This window comes from Rhododendron vialii, chromosome 1a, assembly GCF_030253575.1.
Source record: "Rhododendron vialii isolate Sample 1 chromosome 1a, ASM3025357v1".
In the NCBI taxonomy this organism is placed as follows: Eukaryota; Viridiplantae; Streptophyta; class Magnoliopsida; order Ericales; family Ericaceae; genus Rhododendron; species Rhododendron vialii.
The window spans coordinates 41,309,749-41,333,003 of NC_080557.1; the positions used below are offsets into that span (position 1 = coordinate 41,309,749).

The window sequence follows — 23,255 nt, forward strand, 5'->3', positions numbered from 1 at the left end:
TTGATGAAATATGATAGCTGCAGTTTCCTTAGTATGGTCAAGACTTGAGAAACCCAAAGGTTTTGTTGGTGGGTGGTGGCTCCATGTTTCCCTTCCCCTTGGCCCCCTTCTTTTTTCTCCTTATGTGATTCATGGCCTCTAGGGCTCCGTTCAGTTGCCAGGAATATTGTACGGGAAAGTTATTCTCAGGAAAAGTCAAGTAAAGTGAAGTAAAGGAAAAAGAAAATTATTTTCTTGTGAGTGTTCATTTGACAAAAGAATTTTGCAAGAATAATTAAGGTTTAGTTGTTCATTTGTCAGGAAAAAGAAACGTTCGGGAAAATTTTGTGAGTGTTCACTCATTTTCCTTTTCCCGCAACGCAAAATCCTGTGTTTTTTGCAGGATCACTTTTGCAGGAAAGTAATTCCTGCAGGAAAACTTAAAAACATGTTTCCCATTACTTTCCTGCCAACTGAACACTACAAAAATCATGGGAAAGTTGATTTTCCCATCCTTTCTTGTACTTTCCTGACAACTGAACGGAGCCTAGATGTTCTAGGATTTTCTAGGCATTTCTCTATTTAAGCTTGTGTTAGCATTGTAACCATACACTTTCAATCTTCAGTAATAGAATACAGTTCTCTCTCCCATATGTTATGTCACATGGTACTAGAGCCTAAGATCTAGGCCCGTGGGATATTCGCTTTCCAGCGGGTGGCTTGTGCCTCGCCGCCGTCCGCCGGGAACGTATATGTTTTGTCACCATCCTCTGCATCAGTCTTTGTCTGCCATCTTCTTCTACAACTGTTGGCAGCATTTCATACTCTGCATCAATTTGTTTTGCCTCTATTTCTAACATTGCCCGCCACCACTGTAGCACTTCCGGCGAGTCCTCCCGACCTCTAACGCACCTCCGCCAGCCCTCCATAGACCTTCGACAACCTTCATTTCTGCTCCGACAGCTTTCCGACCTCTGTAACAGCTCTGGCAACCCTCGCCGGAGCTTCCTCTGTCTTGGGCGACCCTTGCTAGACCTCCGTTTGCCTCCGGCGACCCTCGTCGGAGCTCGAAATCCTCAAATCTGCTACGTAGGTGCTCGAAACCTCTGAAAACAGTCTTCTCCAACCTCTATCAACACTCGCCAAGCTCTTTCAGCCTCCGCCAACCCTCGCCGGAGCTCCGTCAGCTTCTTGTGCTTTGTTTCTCTGCTCTTTTTGGCCATCGGTTAACCATGGGGGTGTTCGTAACTCACTTTGCCTGCATTTCTGTCTCCCTTCCTCTAACTCTTACTTTGTTTCTCTACCTCTGATTTTCTCGTTTTGGTATGGTTATCTTCTAGCTCTCTACTCTGTTCTGGTTTATCTGGTTACCCTTTCGGTATCTATTCTAGCTCTCTCCTCTGTATCCGGCTCTTCTGTGTGTCTACATCTGTTCTTCTGTCTGAATTATCTGTCCGTCCAACGACTTGTTTTTCTGCCTTTTGTCTGAGGACCTGTATTCTGTCTATCTTCTGCATGCACCTCTAAGGCTCCTTGTTCAATTGAGGTTGAGCATCTAGCTTGATGTGTGTCAAGCGTCTGACTTTGTATCTGAATCTATTGTCGGGACCTCTGAGTTGTCGTAACCTATCTGAATTTGGTACTGAAATTTGCTCGTGACTTTAGAAATATGGATTTCTTTGTTCTATTCTGTCTGCTTCCTTTGGAGCTACACAATCTCAGTTTTGCAGGTTTTGGCACTCGGTTTTGGACCTCTACAGGACTATTTTAGCAATGTTTCAGCCCCTATTGCACCAAGACGCACACCACTGCTCGGTTTTGTTGCTTCCTTGGCAAACTCACGATACTCTCCGGGCTCGCATCATGAGTTTGAAGGAGGGTATGAAAGTATTATGCATCGTGATCTCGTCGTATCTTGTATTTTAGGCATAGAATCGTATCGTGATAATATCGTAATCATATCTCTTTGTAATCTTCTATTTTAGGTATAGATTTCTAAGGATTTCTAGGCTTCTCTCTATTTAAGCTTGAGTTAGTATTGTAACCATACACTTTCAATCTTCAGTAATACAATTCAGTTCACTCTCCCATATGTCAAGTCACACCTCCGGGGTCTAAGGCCCCATTCCACTGAACATTCTTAAAAAATAAGTACTTATTTTCAATTTTTAAACTTAAAAATAATGTGCTTACGAAATAATTTTTCAATTTTTTTTGCATCTTTCTAACGATCTCGATGAGATCTTTCAAACAAGATCTATATTGCATATTTTTAAATTTTCGTAAGCCTATTATTTTTAAGCTTGAAAATTGCAACAAAAAAAAAAAAAAGAGTACTTTTTTGAGTTTCTGGAATGGAGACCTTTGGGCTACAATTGGTTTTCAATAGAAAGAGCAAGGCAGATAGATCAAGTGATAAGTGCGAGGCTAGACTTGTGATTGGTTATAGACAAAAGGAAGGTCTAGACTACTTTGATACGTATTCTCCTTTTCCAAGATAACATCCATTAGGATGATAATTGCAATTGCAGCAATACAAAATCTTGAGATTCATCAAATGGATGTTAAGGTGGAGAGAGGAACTCTGGGAAATTACTTTTCTATACCAAAGTGGGAGCTGGGCAATAGTTATTGTTATTGGAACTATTTTAAGTGAACAGAAACACAGCAGTGATAACAATCTGCAGGGAGACGCCTATGTTTGTCTAATTTAAACATTTAAATAAGAATCCCAAACCTTCAATAATCGCAAATGTTTAAAAAAGGATTTTTTGAAAGCTAAATAGGATTTACTGTAAGGTGTAGATTAAATATTTGAAAAACAACTCAGAGAGTTTCACACATTAAGATTGAGAAAATAATAACTAGAGATTAAGAGGCCATACCTTCATAATGAATAATCTCAAGGTGAGAACAATTGCATCTCTTGAACTGCAAAATTAAAGAAAAGGTACGATACAACACATGTATGCAAAACCAAAACAAAATAAAATGCTAGATGGTTGTTACAATGCATGCAATTATTCATAAATGAGGCAGAGGATTCCTCCTGCAAATATACTCAGTTTTTACTTTTGACTGGAAAAGTCCATTCCCCAAGCCAGTTAAAAGTAATTGACGATGCTAGGGTTGTAGACTCTATACTTTCAATGACTTGCACAGACTAGTTGCCCTGATATCTGAACTTTCCTTCCCATGTTTGGCAGTCCAAACTTATTAAAAGAATCACAAGCAACAGTCCCTTAGGTTTCATCATAATCAATATGTTTCAAATTCTACTCACTCAATTTCACCAACAGTAATCATGCTCAGGGAATTGAAATTTTTCAAAGCCTTAGTCGTGGCATAAAATATAGACGAGGGTATTTTAGTAATTTCAAAAGATTTGATCCTCAGCAACAGTGTTCGTTAAAGGGTCATCATGAATCTAAATATGCATTTAGATAGATTAAACACATGTTAGTTTGATGCAAGCAAGTATTGTTAGATTCAGTGTATGCATTTATAACTAGGTTCATGAATAAGTTGTATTCCATGTACTAATTTACTACTCCCTCTATCTCAATTTTTTTTCCCATTTTGCGGAATCCAACTTAATAAGGGAGCACAATCATTGCACTAAAATTTTGAACTTTCCAAGAAATGCCCTTCCTTTCAAATTAGACTTGTCATTTCAACTCTTTATAGAAGGGTAAAAGAGTAAAATCATGTAAAATGGTACTTTCATATCCTACAATGGACACAACTTGGGACATTAAAAAGTCAAAAACGGTAAAGAGTAAAATCATATAAATTGTACTTCCATTTTCTAAAACGGACACAATTTGCGACATTCAAAATTCAATGGACAACCAAAATGGGATGGAGGTAGTATTAGGTTCATTGGAACACATTTAGGTTCATACTATAGTCAATACAGACGTCCAAGAATTAGAATAGCCTGTGCATGGTCTATAAATATGAAAATCTTCAATGCAATAGAGTTGATTACTAAATTTTAGTTAACAGGTTGAAGTATTAAATTTGAGCTAACGAGGTTGCGGTCATGGTATGGTGATTGAGGATGTAGTCCTTGCACGGAACCCTTACGACGGTGAAGCACTCTTTCTCACTTCTCTTCTTCTCCTTCTTCCTGATCTTATCTGTGAACATAACTCAAGTACAATTCTTGTTTCCTACATAAAACCCACCACGATTCCTATTGTAATCGGTGAGACTGAAAGTTTCGTAAAACCATCCTACATCAGGGGTAGAGAGTGAGGGGATGGGATTGCCAGGAAACGCGAGGAAGTAAACAGCGGTGGTGGCCATGGAGGTGGGTGGTGGTTATTTTCCATGGAAGTTTCTAGGATGTTATGTTTGGTTGGGGGTGATGGCAACGACGAACAAACAGAAAAAGGACTGCAACAAAGAATGAAGACAGAGGAATGTGAAGTGGTGGTGGCCAGATGGTCACGGAAAATTGATATGCCTTAATCCCCCAAATTATATTTCCTAATTGGTAATTGTGCTTTATTCGCTGCTGCTGTAGCATTTTTAACTTCTTGCAGGAAAATGGTGATTGTCTACAAGACGATAATTGGATCCATTTTAGCCACCAAAAAGAGAAGCCACACTTGATATGTCAGAACCCTGATCAAGGATCCTATGCCATCTTAAAGTCCAAAAGAGCTCAAAGATAATGTCGTGTTTGTATCTCCAATTTGGCATGGAATCAGGTCTGCACCAGTCCTAGTATTTTGGCCATAGCTCTCAGCTTGAAATTCCAAATTTAGATGATTGAAATTGGGTTTTAAAGCTGATTTGCAGGCTAAGTATGTGTAGTTCACAAAAAAAAATCCAATTCCAACATTAAGGTTTCACAAGAGCCCTAAAATCTGGAAATTCTGCTTCCATGTTGCCCCAATACTCAGAACTCTTCAAGGTTTATATCAGCATTTTTTCAGAAAAAGAAAAAACGAACACAGATACAGCGGTTTTTGGCGATCACAAAACCTAGAGAAGACCCAAGCATACAGAAGATGGCAGGCTTTGTGAATCAATTAAGAAATGCGGATCTAATCTCTTTGCTAGGGCTTTCAAGAAGCCCTAATCCAAGTACTTCTAAGATGCTTCCAGTTGTTTCAAATCATTAACATTCAGAACTCATTTAGGATTCCTTTTTCTCCAAAATTAATGAATGTTTCGATGTCTTTGAATCTAAACGCTTGAACATAGATCTGACTTTAATCGTTTGGATGAATGAAGTGTTTCGGTTTGATCAAAATCAGGTACTTCAAAATCAAGTTTTTGAGAATGCGAATCAAGATGTTTATTTTCTACTTCTTATGAACAAAGGTAGATTGTCCCTGAATTGAATTTGTGAAAGCATCTTGTTTCTTATCAAGGACATAGATGACTTTTTTAAATTTTAACGCTGGACATAGATGTTTTGAAAACCCATAGGATATAATAGTTGTGAACTAGCACTCAAATTTCAAAATGTGATGATTAGAGGTTGACTCTACACCTTGATATTAATCTAATAATCTCAATTCTCAACTGCTAAAATCTTAAAATTTTAACCGCTTTAAGATCAGTTTATCTTTGTTGGATTAGGAAATTAAAATGATGAAATTTGGTTACTTTAAGTCAATCTTCATGGGATCAATCTCGTAGCATGTACTATCGCTACACATGACTTGTATACTTGCGAGTTTAATTTGTTTGTAATGAAGATTGACATCATGGCTGAAGGCGGTAGTGGTGGTGGGCAGTGGTACCAGTGTGGCTGTGAAATGGTAGAGGTGGGCCTGAGTGGGAGTAAAATTGTCCATGTCTTCTCTCTATACAAAGATATTACATGTCTCTGATAATCAAAGTTCATCTTTCCATTTTGAAAATCAAGAATTACCAAAAAGTGAGGTTTAAGTATCTTGGCTCAATTGTTTGCAAGCACGGAGAGATAACAGAGGATGTGACGCATAGAGTACAAGTTGAATGGGTCAAGTGGTAGGGTGTTTCAGGAGTGTTAAGACCTACCATGTCAAGTTGAATGGGCCGTAGGATACCCACGAAGTTGAAGGCGTAATTCTAACTTAGCGCTATAAGACCTACCTTTTTATATGGCACGGAGTGTTAGGCTACTAAGACACAATATGCGAGTAACATGAGTGTAGATGAAATGAGAATGTTAAGTGATGTGTGGTAAAACTTTGCAAGACAGAATTAGAAATCAAAAACTTCGTGGAACGGTAGGGGTAGCAACGATAGAAGATAAGACGAGAAAGAATAGATTAAGGTGGTCTGGACATGTCTATCGTAGCTCGGCCGATGCAGTAGTTAGGAGTAACATGGTTACGGTCATAGTTGTCAAAATCACTCGATTCACAATTCAATTCATGATTTATATGAAAACACAAATCTATAGTGAATCAATATATAAATAAAATTGGGAAGGTACGATTTACGATTTGATTCATAATTCGATTCATGCAAATATAGCAATTATTGAATTTGCCAATATGTAACCACTTTCACCTTCATTTTAAAAAAAAAAAAAAGCAATTATACAACTTCAGAGTGTGAAGTTCGAAAAAAAATTATTCCCGTAAGAAATTTGTTGATTGGAATTTTGTTTTCGTAATAGAAGCATGCTATTAACCTTTTCTTGTTTTTTTGCAAAAAGTAAACATTCTAGATATTCTTAAGTCTAAGATACCTTTTCTCATAAATTATCTATTACTCCCTCTGTCCCTTTATAAATGTCTGGACCGTAAACCTAGGCCTCTAAAAATATGCATTTTTTGTTAAAAATTTTAAATTTTTTTCACAAATCATTGTTCTTTCAAGTTGTGAAAAAAGTTTTTGGTGAAATTTAAATAGTTTATTATCATATGAGTCGATAGATGGGCTCCATGTCTTTAAAAGGTTATGATTTAAATTTTTAGACAATTATTGTACTAGTAAGTGCGGATATTAAAGATTATAATATTCTACATCAATGCAAAAGGGGACAAATTGATCTCTTTAATTCTTGTATCCTCTAAATCATAGATTGCGGCACAGCTCAGAGCCTCAGATCAGCCTACATATGTTTCCATATAAGCAAGTTTTGTACCTGCTAGGCTACATAATCATTGTCAAAAACAAACTTCTATAGTATTAAGGCTAAAATTTGATTTTCATAATGAATCCTTGGTATCATCTTATGACCAAATCTTTTATGATTCATGATACAGGAATAGGCCATTTTGATATACGATTCGATCCACAATTTGAAAACCTTGGTTGCAGTAGATGGTAGCACAAAGGGGACGGGTAGACCAAAATTGACTTTGGAGGTAGTAGTTCGAAAAGACTTCAATTTTTAATATCATGGAACACGATGCCCTCGACATAATGGAGATAATAGATTCATGTAGCCAGCCCCAATTGATTAGGACTTAATGCTCGGTTCGATTTTGTTTGGTTTGGCTCTTTCTAAAATTCTCCCTAGAACGACTCTCACACATCAGTGTCCTATTATGTTCAATTATAATTAGAGTTCTCCCGAACAGGCTATGAGAGATGCATTGGTAAGCGTTTAACTTACCAGCTAACATCTTCATCTTCAGCATTATTTTCTTCTTGTAACCTAAGCTCAACACCACCTGAACGTATTATAGAAAATCCTGTTGCATTTCCGAATGCAATAGTCACCTACAAAAAGAAAGCTAATTAGAAAATTATCACACAACAAGAAAGAACAAGTTATAAATATAAGAAACCATTTGGTGAAATATATTGTGGAGATATATTCAATTAAAACCATGTATATGAAAATGTAAAACTAAACTTTTGGGAGAACTAAAAGGGTTTCCAAATGCAGACCCCAAAACCTGGTAAAGAATGTAGGAGATGAAGGAGACTCGACAAAGGTTCCAAAGAATTTCACATTTTTTTATCAGCTCAATGCGGATTGGTCATATTTCGTTGACCATGGGCATTTTGTAGTAAAGGTTGATAGCGAACATGATTTAGAAAAAAAGGAAATCTGAAGCTTCACAACGAGTAAGTAAACTCAGGGCTTTATGTAGTTGTATTCACCCTTAATTTGGATTCACTCTATATTTTTAAACAGGCTACGAGTACTATAGTCTTCACGTTTTTATTTGGATTTAGACGTCAAGGGTTGTTTGTAATTTTGCGATTTTCTGGAATGGGCAGTACGAGTTGCTCCTGAGTCCTAATTTTGGTCAATTATGATGGTTATTCGGATATCTTGTCTTTGTAAGTCTACAATAGAGTAAAAATAATGGTGGCCACATCTGCGCACGTATTTGAGTACCAGCTTATGCGGCAACCACATGACTGATGGTCCCCATATAGCAAGTGCAATGAGCCATGTAAGGAATCAGGGATACCCAATTTGGGCATCATAGGATTGATGTAGTAACTAGTAAGAAGTTTACTAGTTTCAGGTTCTCTAGGGCCAGAGTCCTTGTAGGAACAGGTGAACCCTGGTAGCACACAGATAGGGAGTTGAGTTATGAGACACAAACTTCTAAGCCCTTTCGAGGATGATGCACTTTTTTTCAGCCAAAAAAGTGCTATCAAATGGTGCCAAAATCAACCATAGCCCCGTTCCTCCTTATTGGCCTTTGATTAAGGAATACCTAAATCACTCACATGGAGTTACTAACGAAATCATAAAAGAGCCTAATGATTGTAGATCTATAGAAAAGAAACCCAAAAGAAAAGGATGAGAGCATGGAAAGAATAAATAGGAATACCCGTTATTTCACATGGAGTAAACTTATGATTTAATGTAATCGTACTTGGGTTAATTGAACTCATACTCTATGTTTTTACAATGTACCAGGCTACTTGTATGTATATGTGTCTAACTAGGTTTTAATCATCAAAGGGAATAATGATTATTACGTAATTTGATGGAGTAGGCCATAGTCGTCACTCAAGAGTTGGCACTAGAAGCCAATTACTTTTGAGACTTTGAAGTTGCCTTCTGTGTATGGATAGGTAAGATAAACTAAAACAATTATCTGTGAAGTGGATTATCCCACCATTCTATGGTGAAGACTTAGGCAGACAGGTCACCCATGGGAAAAGGATGATGCAGTGCTGGATTGTTGTCCTGCAACTCTTCTCCATGTGTATCGCACAAACCTGTCATTGTTTGTGTTTCACATTGCTATACATCGGAGAGTCTCCCACTATTCAAATCTGGATGGGATGTTGAAGATAATGTTGTTATAATGAAGAAAGAATGATTGTATTATTTGAAACATAAGATTAAAAGAATGATGAAGCTTTATATCATAACCCTACTAATCATAAACAAACCCTAATACAGGTAAATTCTTATAAACCAAAAATACTAGATTCACACACCCCCTACGAGTACTGTAGTCTTCACGTTTTTATTTGGATTTAGACGACAAGGGTTGTTTGTAATTTTGCATTTTTCTGGACTGGGCAGTACAAGTTGCTTGTGAGTCCTAATTCTGGCCAATTATGATGGTTATTCAGATATCTTGTCTTTGTAAGTCTACAATAGAGTAGAAATAATGTCATGGTGATCACATCTGTGCACGTATTTGAGTACCAGCTTATGTGGCAACCACATGACTGATGACAATCAATTTCGATTTGCTTTGCATGCTTGAGTGTGCAATTTGGATGCCACTCCTGTTATCACAATAAAGAGGCTCGGGAAATGTTGGAGAAACACCCATATTGAACAGAAGCCAATGGAGCTAAAATATTGCAAAAGTAACAGATGAATTGGCAAGATATTCAGCTTCAATAGTGGAGTGAGCAATAATAGTGTTTCTTACTCTTCTGAGAGATAAGACAATCGTACAAAAAAACAAAAAGACGAGAGGAAGACTCCAATCGAAGATATTGTGAATGTCGCCGACCACCGTCGCACGTTTTCCGGCAACCTTCAATAGCACTCAAACTTCATTGGTTTTGCAAGGCTGAGGAATTTCACTCCCGATCTACTGGTGACCTCCAACGAATACAACCATTGTCCTTGCCCACACTGTCGGGCGTTTTCCGGCCATTGCCGACCTCCGATAGCACTCAAACCTGTCACGACAGTACTGAACAGCCCCCTTTTTGCATCGTAGCAGGCTGTAGTTTGATCTTACTGTTACACGGTCTTGGGTAGAACTCAACCCCAAGAGCTAGCTTTTGAAGTGAGGTTGCCCTCATGCTTATATTCTTCTTATTACTTTGGTATCCAAGCGATGTGGGACTTCGCTTCACACTGACAACCTCTGACAAGCTTCCTCAACCTCAAGTGACCTTCGTTTGAATTCAGATCATCTTTGTTTGAAAATATTGATCCCTGATATCCAAACTAGAGCAGATTTCAACTTTCTCGAAGACTCTTCTGACTTTGGCAACTTGGTTGAACCTCTATTTTACTTCCGATAACCTTTGTTTACTCTCTGTTCTCTGTGGTAAGCTCTAACCCCTGGTAGCCTGATGCAGTAGGATTTAAGGGTATTGTTGTCATTTTAGTGTGTTTAGTGTGTGTAGGGTTTTGAGTCTATAAATAGGTGTCTTGTGCCCTCATTAGTTAGTTTTTTTTGATGTATTGATAAAAGAATATAGAGAGCTTTTGCTCCTTATATCCCATTTTGGAATTTATCTCTCTTATGAATCTATCCATTGATTTGGTTTGCATCATTTAGTATCAGAGCTTCTAGGCTCGATCCCCACCGTTCATCTCGTCGGGAACCTGAACTTCGTCGGAACCCTAAAATGGCACCAGAGTAGAAGCTCGATCCCCACCGTTCATCTCGCCGGAACCCTGAAACGGCGCCGAAAAACCTCGCCGAAGCCCCTAGTCCACTCAAAACAAACAGATCTGCTCAAACCCAGCTCTTACATCTCAATTTTGACCCCTAATCTTACAGAATAGACCATTTCGCAGCCGATTCTTGCTGTTTCAGACATCAAAACCCTGTTTCGCACCTGACCCAACTCTATTCGCACTCGATCTGCCACTTTGGGAGCTTGGAGCAGTGACCCATAGCTGCAAAATGCCTCTACAGTGTTCGGAACAGTGATTCGACGCCAGATCTTCGGACCTCAAATAGGTGATTTCACACGCAATTCAGCCATTTCGGAGCTCAAAACTGTGACCCTTACCTGCAAAGTGCTCATACAGTACTCGAATCACTCTTATAAGCTCGTACAGCCTTAGTTGGGGTTGAAACAGTCGATTGGCACTCTTTTTGGAGCTTGAAATCGTGTTAAGGACCCCTGTTCTTCTCTTTTGGCACTCAAAAACAATGGTAAGGGTCTCCGAACTACTCTTTGGCACTCGAATCTAAAATTTAGGCTTGATTTCACCTGAGTTTGTCACGATTTGCTGCGATTAGTGTCAATTTCCGTTGTTTTGATGTGAATTTGAGGCTATTTGGTTACTGAGTAAACTGGGTTTTAAGAATTTTGGCTGAGTTGTATGCTGAGTTGACTGGTTTTGGGACTGAGTTGACTGGGTTTGTGATTGAGTTGGCTGATTTTACCATTGGAATGACTCATACACTTAGGGATAGAGTTAAAGGAAGAAGGGAAGGTGGAGGTAGAGGATTTTTGGTGAACAATGGTGAAGGATTGAACGTTATTCCACAATGTGGAAGGGAAATTGATTGCAATTCAAATGAACATAGGAATGAGATTAAAGAGTTGAGTGAAGAAGTTGCTACCTTGTATGATAAGGTGCAACTAATGTTATTGAAAAGAGAAGTGGCTAATTTAGAGAAAAAGTTGCAACGTTTGTCTATTTCATTCAAGAATATTGATGGTTACTATGATTCCAAGTCCTATGAAAATCTCAAACCGGATGTGCTAGAGGAAGAGATGAGCCTCAACCCGGATGCATTTGAGAAGGACGAGGAGCAATGTTGTTGTGATGAGTTCTCACATGATATTCCTATCTTTGATAAACTCTCACTTGAACAGCTTGGAGCTGATTTTAAAGATGGTGGTTTCGAAGTCCTCCCTGTCTTTGATGAGTTCCCAAATGAGGAACTTGGAAATGATCTTGAAGGTGACTCCATATTGGAGATTGGAGAAGATCTTAAGGTTGATAATGCCTACGAGATTAGAAGTTATTTTGAAGATGATCTCGTCTTTAAGAGTGGTGAACCGGAAGATGTTCCCATCGATGACGAGTTTGAAGAAGAGTATTGTGTTGTCAATGAAGAGGGAACGCTTGTTAATATGATCGAGGAAAGCTTCCTTATGACTAGGCAAGAAAGCAAGGAAGTGATAGAAAAAGTTCCTTATGCTTTGGTTGTGTTACCGAAGAGATTATCCACAGGAGAGAGATTAGCAATAAGGAGAGGTGTGCCTGTTGATGTGGGGTGGGAATGGGAATGAGACAATGAGTCGACTGAATGATTAAAACCCTAATAATTAGCTTAAAAAGTATATATATACTAGGGGATTTAGGGCGGATTAGAGCGGGGAACGGACAGGGAATGAATTCATGGCGGATAGGGGCGGTGATAGACTTACCCCCGAATTCTACCCAATCCCCGAATTTTTCCAAAAATAAACTCCATACCTAACCCGATCCCCGAATGTCCCATCCGTTCGGGAACGAATCGAATACAGATGGGTCAGACGAAATGGCCATCACTATAGCCCACATAGTTTGTTATGTACCCAAGATCATCCATGTAGACTTCATCAATATAGCCTATTTCAGAATATTTATCATGCTTGATTGATTCAACCTCTTTGTTGAATCTTCCCCCGCCCATTCCCCCAACGATTAGAGACTACAATGGGTGTTGTTGTTGTTGTTGTTGATTCAACCTCTAATCAAAAAGATATAACCTTTGTTACATTTCATCTCTTCAACAAGTTTTTTAATGATCATAACGACCAGTTGAGCTATTTTTTCGCAGGACCGGTAGTGTACATGGATAATCTTGGGTATATACCAAACCATGTGGGCTACTACTAGTACTTTGGGCTTAAGCATTTTGAGCCATGTGGTGTGGCTTATGGATCAAAATCAAGGTACTGAGTCAGTGATTTGCATTGGGCGTTACAAACGGTGTCAGAGCATCTTCTGTACACAACCGTGTGGGCTTGGGCCAGGGAAAAGACTTGTGAAATTACGTGGTGACTCTGGGCTCAGGGTGCATGTGGCCACCAAGGAAAAGACCTATGAAATATCGCGGTGAGTCTGGTCACTAGGGAAACGACCAGTGAAATACCCTGCAATTCGAGTGCTAAACCTCTCGCGAGGACGTGAGGCCATAAAGGTGGGGAGATTTTGATACCTCATCCCACATCGGAAGCCTACATGGGTGATCTTGGGTATATAAGGAACCATGTAAGCTATAAAAATCAAGGTACTGGGCCAGTGGTCTACATGGGATGTTACATTACTACTCTCTAAGTTTTTTAATTTCCTGTGGTTTCTTCTGCTCCCCCTCAGTCTACTCTCCTTCTGCCCTTTTTTTGTTGTTGTTGCACTGCTACTTCTTCGTCTCTGACTCCAAACTTTACCGCCCCTCTAGTTGCCACTTTGGACCCCGTCTTATCCCCAGTATTTTACTCGTGAACATCGCCAACCTGTAACTGTAAGACTTGGTTTTACTAATTGTTTGGTCCCAAATTAATAATAGGCCTAGGAATTGTAATGCATACAATTCTAGGCCTTCCGCGAGCATGCCAAGACTGGATTGCAGTCCAAATCGTGCTAAGGCCTTCGTGCCTCAAACTGACTTCGTATAGAGTGATTGCGTACGACTTAAGGGGTGAGGCCGTATGTGGTTCGTGGTTTGCCTTTGTGGAATAAGGACTTTGTATTTCCCAACCATGTAAAAAATAGAAAGAAAAGAAAATAGGACTGAACGATAAGGTAAATGAACTTTGTTAATGGTTTAACAAAGTAAATAGGTACAAGGAAATGAAATAAAATCTAGGCTTGGCTAGATTGAGTACAAACTTTGCTGGAAAGTAAAGGTAATTGAAAGATAAACCGTGGGCTTTGATGGTCGTGGACCTTTGCCAAGGCCTTCAACTCTGGTATTTATAGGCAAAAGTTCCAGGCCTTGAGCTGCTTCCACAGGCCTTCATGCATGGCTGCCAAGTGTCCTCCTGGTAAAGGCATAGGCTTGAGCTGCTTCTACTTCCTCCAATGAGTGATTGCCACATGTCCAAGCCTTGCTCCTCACTCCAAGAAATCAGCTGAGGCCTGAAAGGCCTGAAAAAACTCTCATTTCCTGCATAAAAACTTGTAAAAGGGCAAAAGGAATTTTGGCTGTGCACTCTAGGCCTTTTGAGCTGCTTGTAAGCTGCTTAAATGCCTGGATAGAAGATCTTGGGCCCACCAAGGTTAAAGGCCAAAATTTTACCAGGCCTTTCAGCCATTTCATTGGCTCTTGAGCCCCTTTTGAGGGCCCAATTGCAATTTTAAGTGTCCATATATAGAGATATGAAGCAAAAGGAATTTGTTGGAACTTATGTCCTACTTCTTGCTCTTCACGTATCTTCAGCGATCAGGCCTGTTTGAGTTGCTTGTGTGTTGTTAGAGAGAAACTTCTAGGCCTTTGAGCTGCTTGCAGCTGCTTGTGCAGGCCTGAGCTGCTTGGGCTGTCTTCATGCATGGCTGCCATCTGTCCCAAGCTTTGCTTCACCTTGAAGGATAATGGTTGGGCAGGCCTTGAGCTGCTTATAAGCATGACTGAGAAGCTTCCACAGACCTGATTGAGTTGCTTGTGAGCAGCTTTAATGCTTCCTTAAGAAGGCAATCAGTTGACGGCCGAAATCGGTGACTCTTGGCCCTAGGTGGCGGGCCCCTCCCAGGCCTTAAACAATCTTCCCATGCGCTATTCCACCGTATTCCCATAGACCTCACTCCTATAGGTTGGGTACATTCTAGAATATGGTAGAACATGGAAGGAATATGGGTTATTTCATGAGTCAGGCCTTTCAAGAGTCGGGCCTTCATGAGTTCAGGCCTTCACAAAAGTTTTTAACTGATTTGTACCTACTACAAAGCCCAAAAGGGAAGCCCAAGCCTGAAAAGTAAGCTTTTGGCCCTTGGCCCAATGGTCCAAACTTTAAGGGATTCCATAGTAGGCCTTCGCAAAAACTGGGTAAGATCAGGCCTAAAATAGATTCGACCTAGGTTCTTATTAATGAAATTTTGAACATTAACCCAGCCCGAGCTCCAAAATATTTGGTGAGGCCTACTGGTTTTCCACCCTTGATGGCCTAGTTAATTTAACCCGGCCCAATGATGAGTGGCCCATTGTACACACTCTTCTTAAGGCCTAGAAATAATGGCTTTTTTAAACATTAACTCGTGAATAAACCTCTTTTTAAAATTTGGCCAAAAATGGGTGTAAACACTAATACTTGTTTCTCTTCTACCTATCGCTCTTCTCTCTCTCGAATCCATACTTATGTTGAACTCAAGTCATATAAAGAAGCTTGTAATGATCCTAACTAGGTGAAAGCCATGAATAACGAGCTCACTGCTCTTACTAAAACCCAAACTTGGGAGTTGACTCCTCTTTTGGATGGTAAGAATCTTATTCGCTGCGAATGGGTTTTCAAAGTTAAGACTCATTTTGATGGTTCTTTGGAGCGGTATAAAGCCTACTTAGTTGTCTAAGGTCTCTCTCTTGCTCCTTTCTTTCGTCTCAGTAGTGAGCGCTAGAATATTAGCATTGATTGAGGAGACGTTTGCTCTTGTTGCAAAGATGACCATGGTCCGCACTTTGATATCTATTGCTGTTATGCATCAATGGTCTCTCTTACAGTTGGATGTTAAAAATGTTTTCCTTACAATTATCTGTCTAAGGAAGTTTATATACGCCCTCCTCCGGGTTTCTCTCATGCTTTTGGCCTTATTTGACGTCTATGTCTCGCCTATTATGGTCTTAAACAATCTCTCTGTGCTTGGTATGCACGCTTTCACGATGTGGTTCTACAGATTAGTTTTCAACCTAGCACCCATGATTCTGCTTTCTTTGTTCGTCGGACTTCTCATTGTTTGGTTCTTCTCTTACTATATTTCGACGACATGATCATTACTGGTTCCAACTCTTCTGCAAATAATGAGGTGAAGCGCCATCATTCTAATGCATTTGGGGGGCCCTTTAGTATTTAATTGGAATTGAAGTTGCCTCCTCCTTTAAGGTTATCTCCTGTCCCAAACTTAGTATATGACAGACATTCTTCATAACTCACTGATGAGAAAACTGTTGATACTCCTATTGAGCTACATGCGAAGTTCTCTATTTCAGATGGGGTTCCTCTTGATGATCCTCTTGCTTATAGTGAGCTTTTTGGTTGTCTCGTTTATCTCACTATCACTCGACCGGATATTGCCTACGATGTGCATGTTGTTAGTCAGTTTGTTTTTGTTCATTGGTCTACGCATTGGGTAAATGCATTGCTTCGTACCTTACTGGTATGTTCGTCGGACCATGTTCCAGTGTTTATTTGTCTCTACCCCTTCGGGCTTATGTGGATGTTGATTGGGCCAGTGATAAGTTACAATATTAAAAAGTGCGTCATCTTGCGTCTTCGAATAAGAGATCTTCAACTTTATGTCTCTATCTAAAACTTTGTTTTATACATATATGACCATATCTTGTATTCATTTCACTTGAGTAGAAATAGAAAAACAGTACATTTTCTCTCTAGTACATAGGTCATCATACTCTTCATGGTCAAATAGTGCCGCTAGTCGGTGCCCATTAATGTGGGAGTGGGAGAGGTCTATTGCTACGAATCTAACCCGTGGCCAAGAATAATTTTGTCCACCCTCCTTTTAAAAGGGTGAACATTACCTTCCTTGTGATTGGTGAAAATTGTGTGGGTCCTACCACAAACTAACTCATTATTAGCAAAAAGTGTAGTGTTTTCGCGGACCTTACACAATTTTCACCAATCACAGGGAGGGTAATGTTCACCCTCTTTATTCTCCCCGTGGCGCTAAATGCACAAAGTGGCTGTCCTCATACCCGACCACCAACCTAGAGGTTGGTAAGCCGAGGCTTTTACCACTAAACCAATAGTGGTCCCCCATAAACCTCTCCTCTCTTTTCCATTTCGTTCCTACAAATTGCCTTCTTTTTCTTCCATATACTCTCTGTGTCCCAATTCTTTTGTCCCTTTTGGGAGTCCGTGCCACATTTCAATTGATTATATCTTGCAATCTATAATGTTTTAGGTGATTTTAAAAACACAATTTAAAAGAGCTCATTGAGATCTATCAAACAAGATCCATATTGCATATAATCGGTATTACCAATTAAAAGTTATAATTAGTTTTGTAGCCAGTTAGGATAGGACGAAGGACAATAGAATTGGGACAGAGGGAGTACATGGTCCAACAACTTCTATTCAACCAATTGACATATCTATATAGCATCTCTATCCTTGAATATGCATTTGTATAGTACCAAGAAGTGGCCTAAAATCACATGAATAGTCTTTGGTAGACTCACAACTCATCTGACCATCTCCCCATGGAATTTTGTCAGTGTCAAAGATCAAGGTAGACGAAACTAGAAATTGCTAATAGTAAAGCAAAGAACACTATGTACTAAGCATAATGTTGCATACATTAGTTCCATGGTAGGTTTACCTAAAAGTTTAAGGTTTATGATTTCTAAGGTAGAGAACAATGTAGAGAGTTCATAGATGAAAAGAGATTAGAATTGGCTAGGTTTTCAAGGCGCGAGGCTGATGCATTCTCATATTTATGGCATCTAAGATGTATCAATGGTTCAATTGTAAGGAAGATTAAAAGAGAGGTTAATTATCGATTTATAGCATCGGGTTAGATACCACAATAGAGGTTACACACAAGCACAGTTGAACATCCACTTCAAATTGAAAATCCACAGCAACTTTTATTCCCCAGTGGTAGAAAATAAGAAAAATGAACCAACTAGGAATCCCACTGAGAGACCCCATACAAAGAGGCTATGCTGGTTATGCATGCACCAACAATGTGTCCTAAAAATTTCGGGAGCATTGACCCTTGATTGTAACATGCTAATATATCTTCATATCACTAGGACTAGGAATCCAAATTAGAAATTAACTTCTTATACCACTTAAAGCATTAACACATTAAAGGAGTAAGCATTTAAGGAACCATACCCTTGTGGTTGGCAAAAACTTCTCAGTGACTAGAACACCATTAGGTTCAGAACCCTTGATACTGTAACCTTCACTCTTGATTGTCAAGGTAGCAAGCTCCCATATATCAAGATACCTAGTCTGTATAATTAACACGAAGAGAAAACTGAATCACTGATTCTACCCACTACAAGCAATCAAGTTCTACAATGTGTCCTATGGAAGGATAGATGAATAGGAAGGGCACAAAACAGTGAATGAGTCATACCCACAAGGATACCCTGAAAGAAGCGTGGCCATTGTGAAGTGTCTTCACTATGGAGTTCTGCATTTTTGGATCTGTAGGCAAATTAAGAAGTAAAATTGAGCTTGTAAAGCATTATCTATATGCAAGATCCATGTGGGAAGTAAATGTTGAAATAAGAAAGAAAGACGAAACTAATCATGTTTTAATGTCATAAGAGTACTTTCCAATGTGCTGGGACCAACAAATTATTACAATCCAAGAATTTTTAAATGGAAAAACAATAAAAGATGGTGGTTCTTTAGTATGGATAAGAATAGCAACAGAATGGAAGCTCAATTTGTTCCTTTTTATCTCTTTTCCTTTCATCAGAAAGAAGTTTCAATTGTTCTGCAGACTATTTGTGCACTGTATGTCTGGCAACCAATTTTATGCATCCTAGCACCAGAAAATGGTGGACTCATCAAGCAATATAGTGCACACATAACGACTATGTCCCAAGCACTGTAAGTTTTTTGGTGCCCACATTAAAACTATAATGTCCCACTTATATTACCAAACAACAGTAAACCCTTGATAGGCCCTGGATGTGCATTTCACCGGCTGCACAAAATCACGAGTCATGACTCCATTAACGTCATTCAACCAGTCCTCTAAAAGTGGTCCTTTTTGTTTTCATACAAAAAAATAATTGTTCTTTGCAACCTGACAAGGTAATGAAGGTATTTTTAGTATACTTACTATGCTAGGTGCCGCTACTTTCGCCGCCGAGAACTGTGAAAGCATCCAACTCAATCCAATTGACAATGAGTAGAAAGGCTACCCAGGTTCATATACTAGTTCACTCGATAATAAATCAATGTGGGGAGTCGGGACAAACTCTAACATTCCTATGCACGTGCCGCACGTAGACTCGCACGTGGAGAGGTAGACAAAGGATCCACAATATATGGATCACAAGGAACCAAGGTACACATAAGACACAAACAACAAGGCAATCTTGAATATTGTCCAGAAGTCTCCAAAAGCCTAACTTTGATACCATGTTAAATCATCATACTCAAAACCAATTGAAAATGAGTGGAGAGGCCACCCAGACTTGTATACTAGTTTGAGAGGTAACAATTAATCAATATGGGACAATCTTTGACATGCAAAATACAGCCTACATCCAAAGATTGATAGATCTCACTAACAAAATAAATCTTTTTGGGATGGAGGGAGTACATGCTAAACAAAAAATAAGCAGTATGATATTTGTAATACTAGTTTACCCTTTAAAAATATTACAAACATCAAACCTTTTCTGCACATTATCCACAAACTAATGTGGTGTGGACAAGAAAAAGCGCACCGAATTTCGCTAACGTTCTTTGAAGGCTGTGACATTTCCTCGTGCCGCCAGATTGCTTCAATAGGGGATTTTAGATATAATAGGGTTTTTTTTATAGACCAACAGGGTGGAACTAGTTAATTATACTTCGAGTTTTAAACTATATACCAATCCAACAATAACAACTCATCGTACTCAAGTCCTTAGTTGCAGGAAACTTGACCCTAGCCAACGTTTCGGAGACGGGAACTCGTTCCTAACCTATACGGGAACTTACACCCAAAAAGCAATTCAGACTTACGATTCGAGCTGCGATTGGTAGATGCCCTCTACTGGATTTCGTTGAAGAGGTGCTATGCAAAAGTACAAAACACTTTCTTGGAAGGGGAGGGTAATTTAATACAGTAGATTCATAGGGAAGTGTAAAAGCCAATTGCTTCCATGGTATTAATAAACTTCATTTCATCTTATGTGTTGAAGGGCGGGCCTGACGCAACTGTAAAGTTGCTCCATTGTGACCTGGAAGTCACAGGTTCGAGTCGCGGAAACAGTCTCTCTGCTTGCAAGCATAAGGTTGCGTACATTAACCCTTCCCAAGACCCCGCAATGGCGGGAGCCTCGTGCACTGGGTTTGCCCCTTATGTGTTAAATTTATGTTTCTGATTCTCTATGCAATTTTTTATTTGTACCTTCTAACCATCTTCAATAATAATATTTTCTTTTTGACATTTAACTATATAAAAAATATTAAAATATTTATAATTTTTCTTTAACACTTCCGACAGCGCTCCTCAAATTTTATGATCATCCACTCCCCCGCCCCCGCTCCCGCTTCATGCAACTAAGCTCAAGTCATCACATAAAATAGGATGCACATCAACCAGAAATAGGGAAGGCAATCTGGCCCCAACCCAAACGTGACCCTTTTCTTCTTACTGGTCATTCTGACAGTGTAAGGTTCCCGGGGGCCAATTACAATAGAAATATATCATTTGCTTCCTCTACTGGACTCCCACTCCCATGCGACATTCTGACCATTTCACACCATCCCAGCCACCCCCCCTTCTGCTTCTGAGTTATGTTAGGCCAGTCATCATACATAGAAGGCTCTTGTTTGATTCTAGTAAGCCTCTCCCTCGTCTTGACTTCCAGTGAGCTCTTCTCTATGTTTTCTCCAACATACATTTTCTCAGAATTATGCATATTGTAAAGCTATGGTATAGTTACATTGACTATTTGGGAAATTTTTTTATTATGTTCAGCTGTTTCACATGCTGTAGATCTGCATCTATGGCACGAATTTCTAATGAATTCAATCGAGCAACTCGTTCAACCTTTATGAACAATAGGTCACTTTATGTGCAAGGGCACAAATTCACAACCAGAGTCTTCTTGCCAAAAAAAAAAATTAGCCTTTAGTGAACAAAAACAAATGCAGGGAAGAGTTAGTAGAGCAAAAGCAAGAAGTAACCATTGATCATGGACAGATCACCCATCAACAACATATTATATGGAGCGATGGACGTAAGGGGACATGGAAAACCCCTCTTCATAAGGGGCAGATGGTAACTAACAGTTAAATTCGATCAGGGAATCGGAATAAAGACGGATGCAATGAAGTATAGAGTCCGAGGGAGCGGGAAGAGCTCGCAATACATGAAGAGGATTTTTTTCGCCTTTTCCTATCCACAAAGCACACATTAATGAACAGGTATTTTTTATGTGGATGAAAAGCTATAACTGACAACAACAATATTGTAAAAAGGCCAGTAACGAATGGGTAAGTCATTTCCGACTCACAACGTTTTGTTACAACCAGATGCGCAACATAATTACGTGTGTAGTTTGATACTTATCAAAAAAACTTGTACATGTCCCAACTACACTTACCACAGGTGATCTTTCTATGCCCATTGGCGAAGACTCTTACAATTTCACCCTGGAGAAAAGGAAACAAATCAACATCATAACTGTATTTGACTAGTTATAGAAGCACTCGAAACGATATTCGACCATAACTAACATTAAGTATGCAAGCGATATGTGTTTCGTTATCCAGGTGTAAAAAAAAGAGTCTCTAAGTAGACACATAGAATGCATACCAAAAAAAAAAAGTAGACATATAGAACCTTATCACCTATTCAGACCAACAGCATAATTATATTCTTTAGGGTGGGCCATGGCTCAACGATAAGGTTGTCCCATTGTGACCTGGGCGTCATAGGTTTGGAACACGAAAAACAGCTTCTCAACATGCGGGGGAAGCTGCAAACAGCAGCCATTTCCAGACTCTGCGGTGTGAGAGCCTCATGTAAGCATGAAATCATTCTTTCCTCTGATTGTTTCCACCACAAAGGACTCCCCTAATAGAGCAACTCTTGATCATTCCAACCATATGCTCTCTGGTATCCACCAGGTACTCTGTAACTCCCTCCGTCCCCATTTAATGGTTCCTTTTGGGGATTCCAACTTATTTAGGGGACACAATTATTGCACTTGTCATATTTTTACTCACTTTTTACCCTATAATTTTTTTAAAAATATAATCACTGCCTTTTCTTATTACCAGTAGCAATTAAGTTGAAAAGTAAGGAGTAAGAGAGTAAACTCAAACAACTTTTCCCCACTACTTTTGAACAAGGGCAATTTTTTGGGACAACAAAAAGTGCTAAAAGGGACCAAAAATTGGAGACGGAGGGAGTAGTAAACTTTATTAGATCTCCTGCCTTTAGTACCTTGGGTAAGTGTTCTCAAACAAGGAATTAATCATTAATCACCAATTACTAATTAATATAAACCGATTAATTGGATTAATCGCTCGAAGGTGGTCAACCGCCCAACTAGTGCGTTGCGACTTTTAGAACATTGCCTTGAGTAGTCATCGTACATTTGTAAAAATTCATTACTAAAGAGTGTTTAATTTGCTTGTAGTTTAGGTGATAATGAGAGTTCCACGTAGGGTTTCAACATGAAGAATGTTTTATAGCATCAACAATGGTTATTTCACTTCTTGACAAAGGTAAAAATGTGCATTATAGCATTTGCATATCGTAGAGAACATTTTATCTAGGTTAGATGGTTGGCTTTTTAATTGTTGTTTTGGCCTAAGGTGATTTAGTTGTTTGGACAATAAGCTAGCCATCCTTAGGTATTGTTTCTAGGGAAAATGACGGCCCGGACGTGTTTTGATAATTAATACCCGCCAAGGACATGCTAAGAACATTTGTTAATGCTGAAAATGTCGTTGGCGGGTATTAATTATCAAAACACATCCTGGGCTGTCATTTTCCCTTGTTTCTACGCCTATTAACTTTTGGTAACTTGGTTTTATTCAAACATTTTAAAATCATACAACATTATTTTTAAAGCTTCCAAAAACCTCACATGCAAATACTTTTGGAATGAGTTTTGGAAACCCATGCTCATTGAAACGCATCCCTGGCGAATGGGAATGTTTCAAGGAGAAAAAATTGAGTTTCGCCTCTTCCCGTGTTCAATCCAACGCATGACATTACCAATCAAACGGACGTGCTATTTAAACTTCTTGTAGTTTTGAACCGCGTTCTCATCTGAATG

The 23,255-nt window shown here is 39.2% G+C and overlaps 1 protein-coding gene across 1 annotated transcript in view; it reads right to left on the bottom strand.

Moving 5' to 3' along the window:
* The window catches only part of LOC131319709 (receptor-like kinase LIP2), a 36,314-nt gene that overhangs the window by 1,774 nt on the left and 11,285 nt on the right, over positions 1–23,255 (bottom strand). The window contains exons 10-14 of the mRNA XM_058350134.1: positions 21,570–21,618; positions 18,371–18,441; positions 18,124–18,243; positions 7,553–7,659; positions 2,865–2,910 (exon numbers count right to left, since the gene is read on the bottom strand). Coding sequence (XP_058206117.1) covers positions 2,865–2,910; positions 7,553–7,659; positions 18,124–18,243; positions 18,371–18,441; positions 21,570–21,618 — 393 coding nt within the window. The remainder of the gene's footprint in view (positions 1–2,864; positions 2,911–7,552; positions 7,660–18,123; positions 18,244–18,370; positions 18,442–21,569; positions 21,619–23,255) is intronic.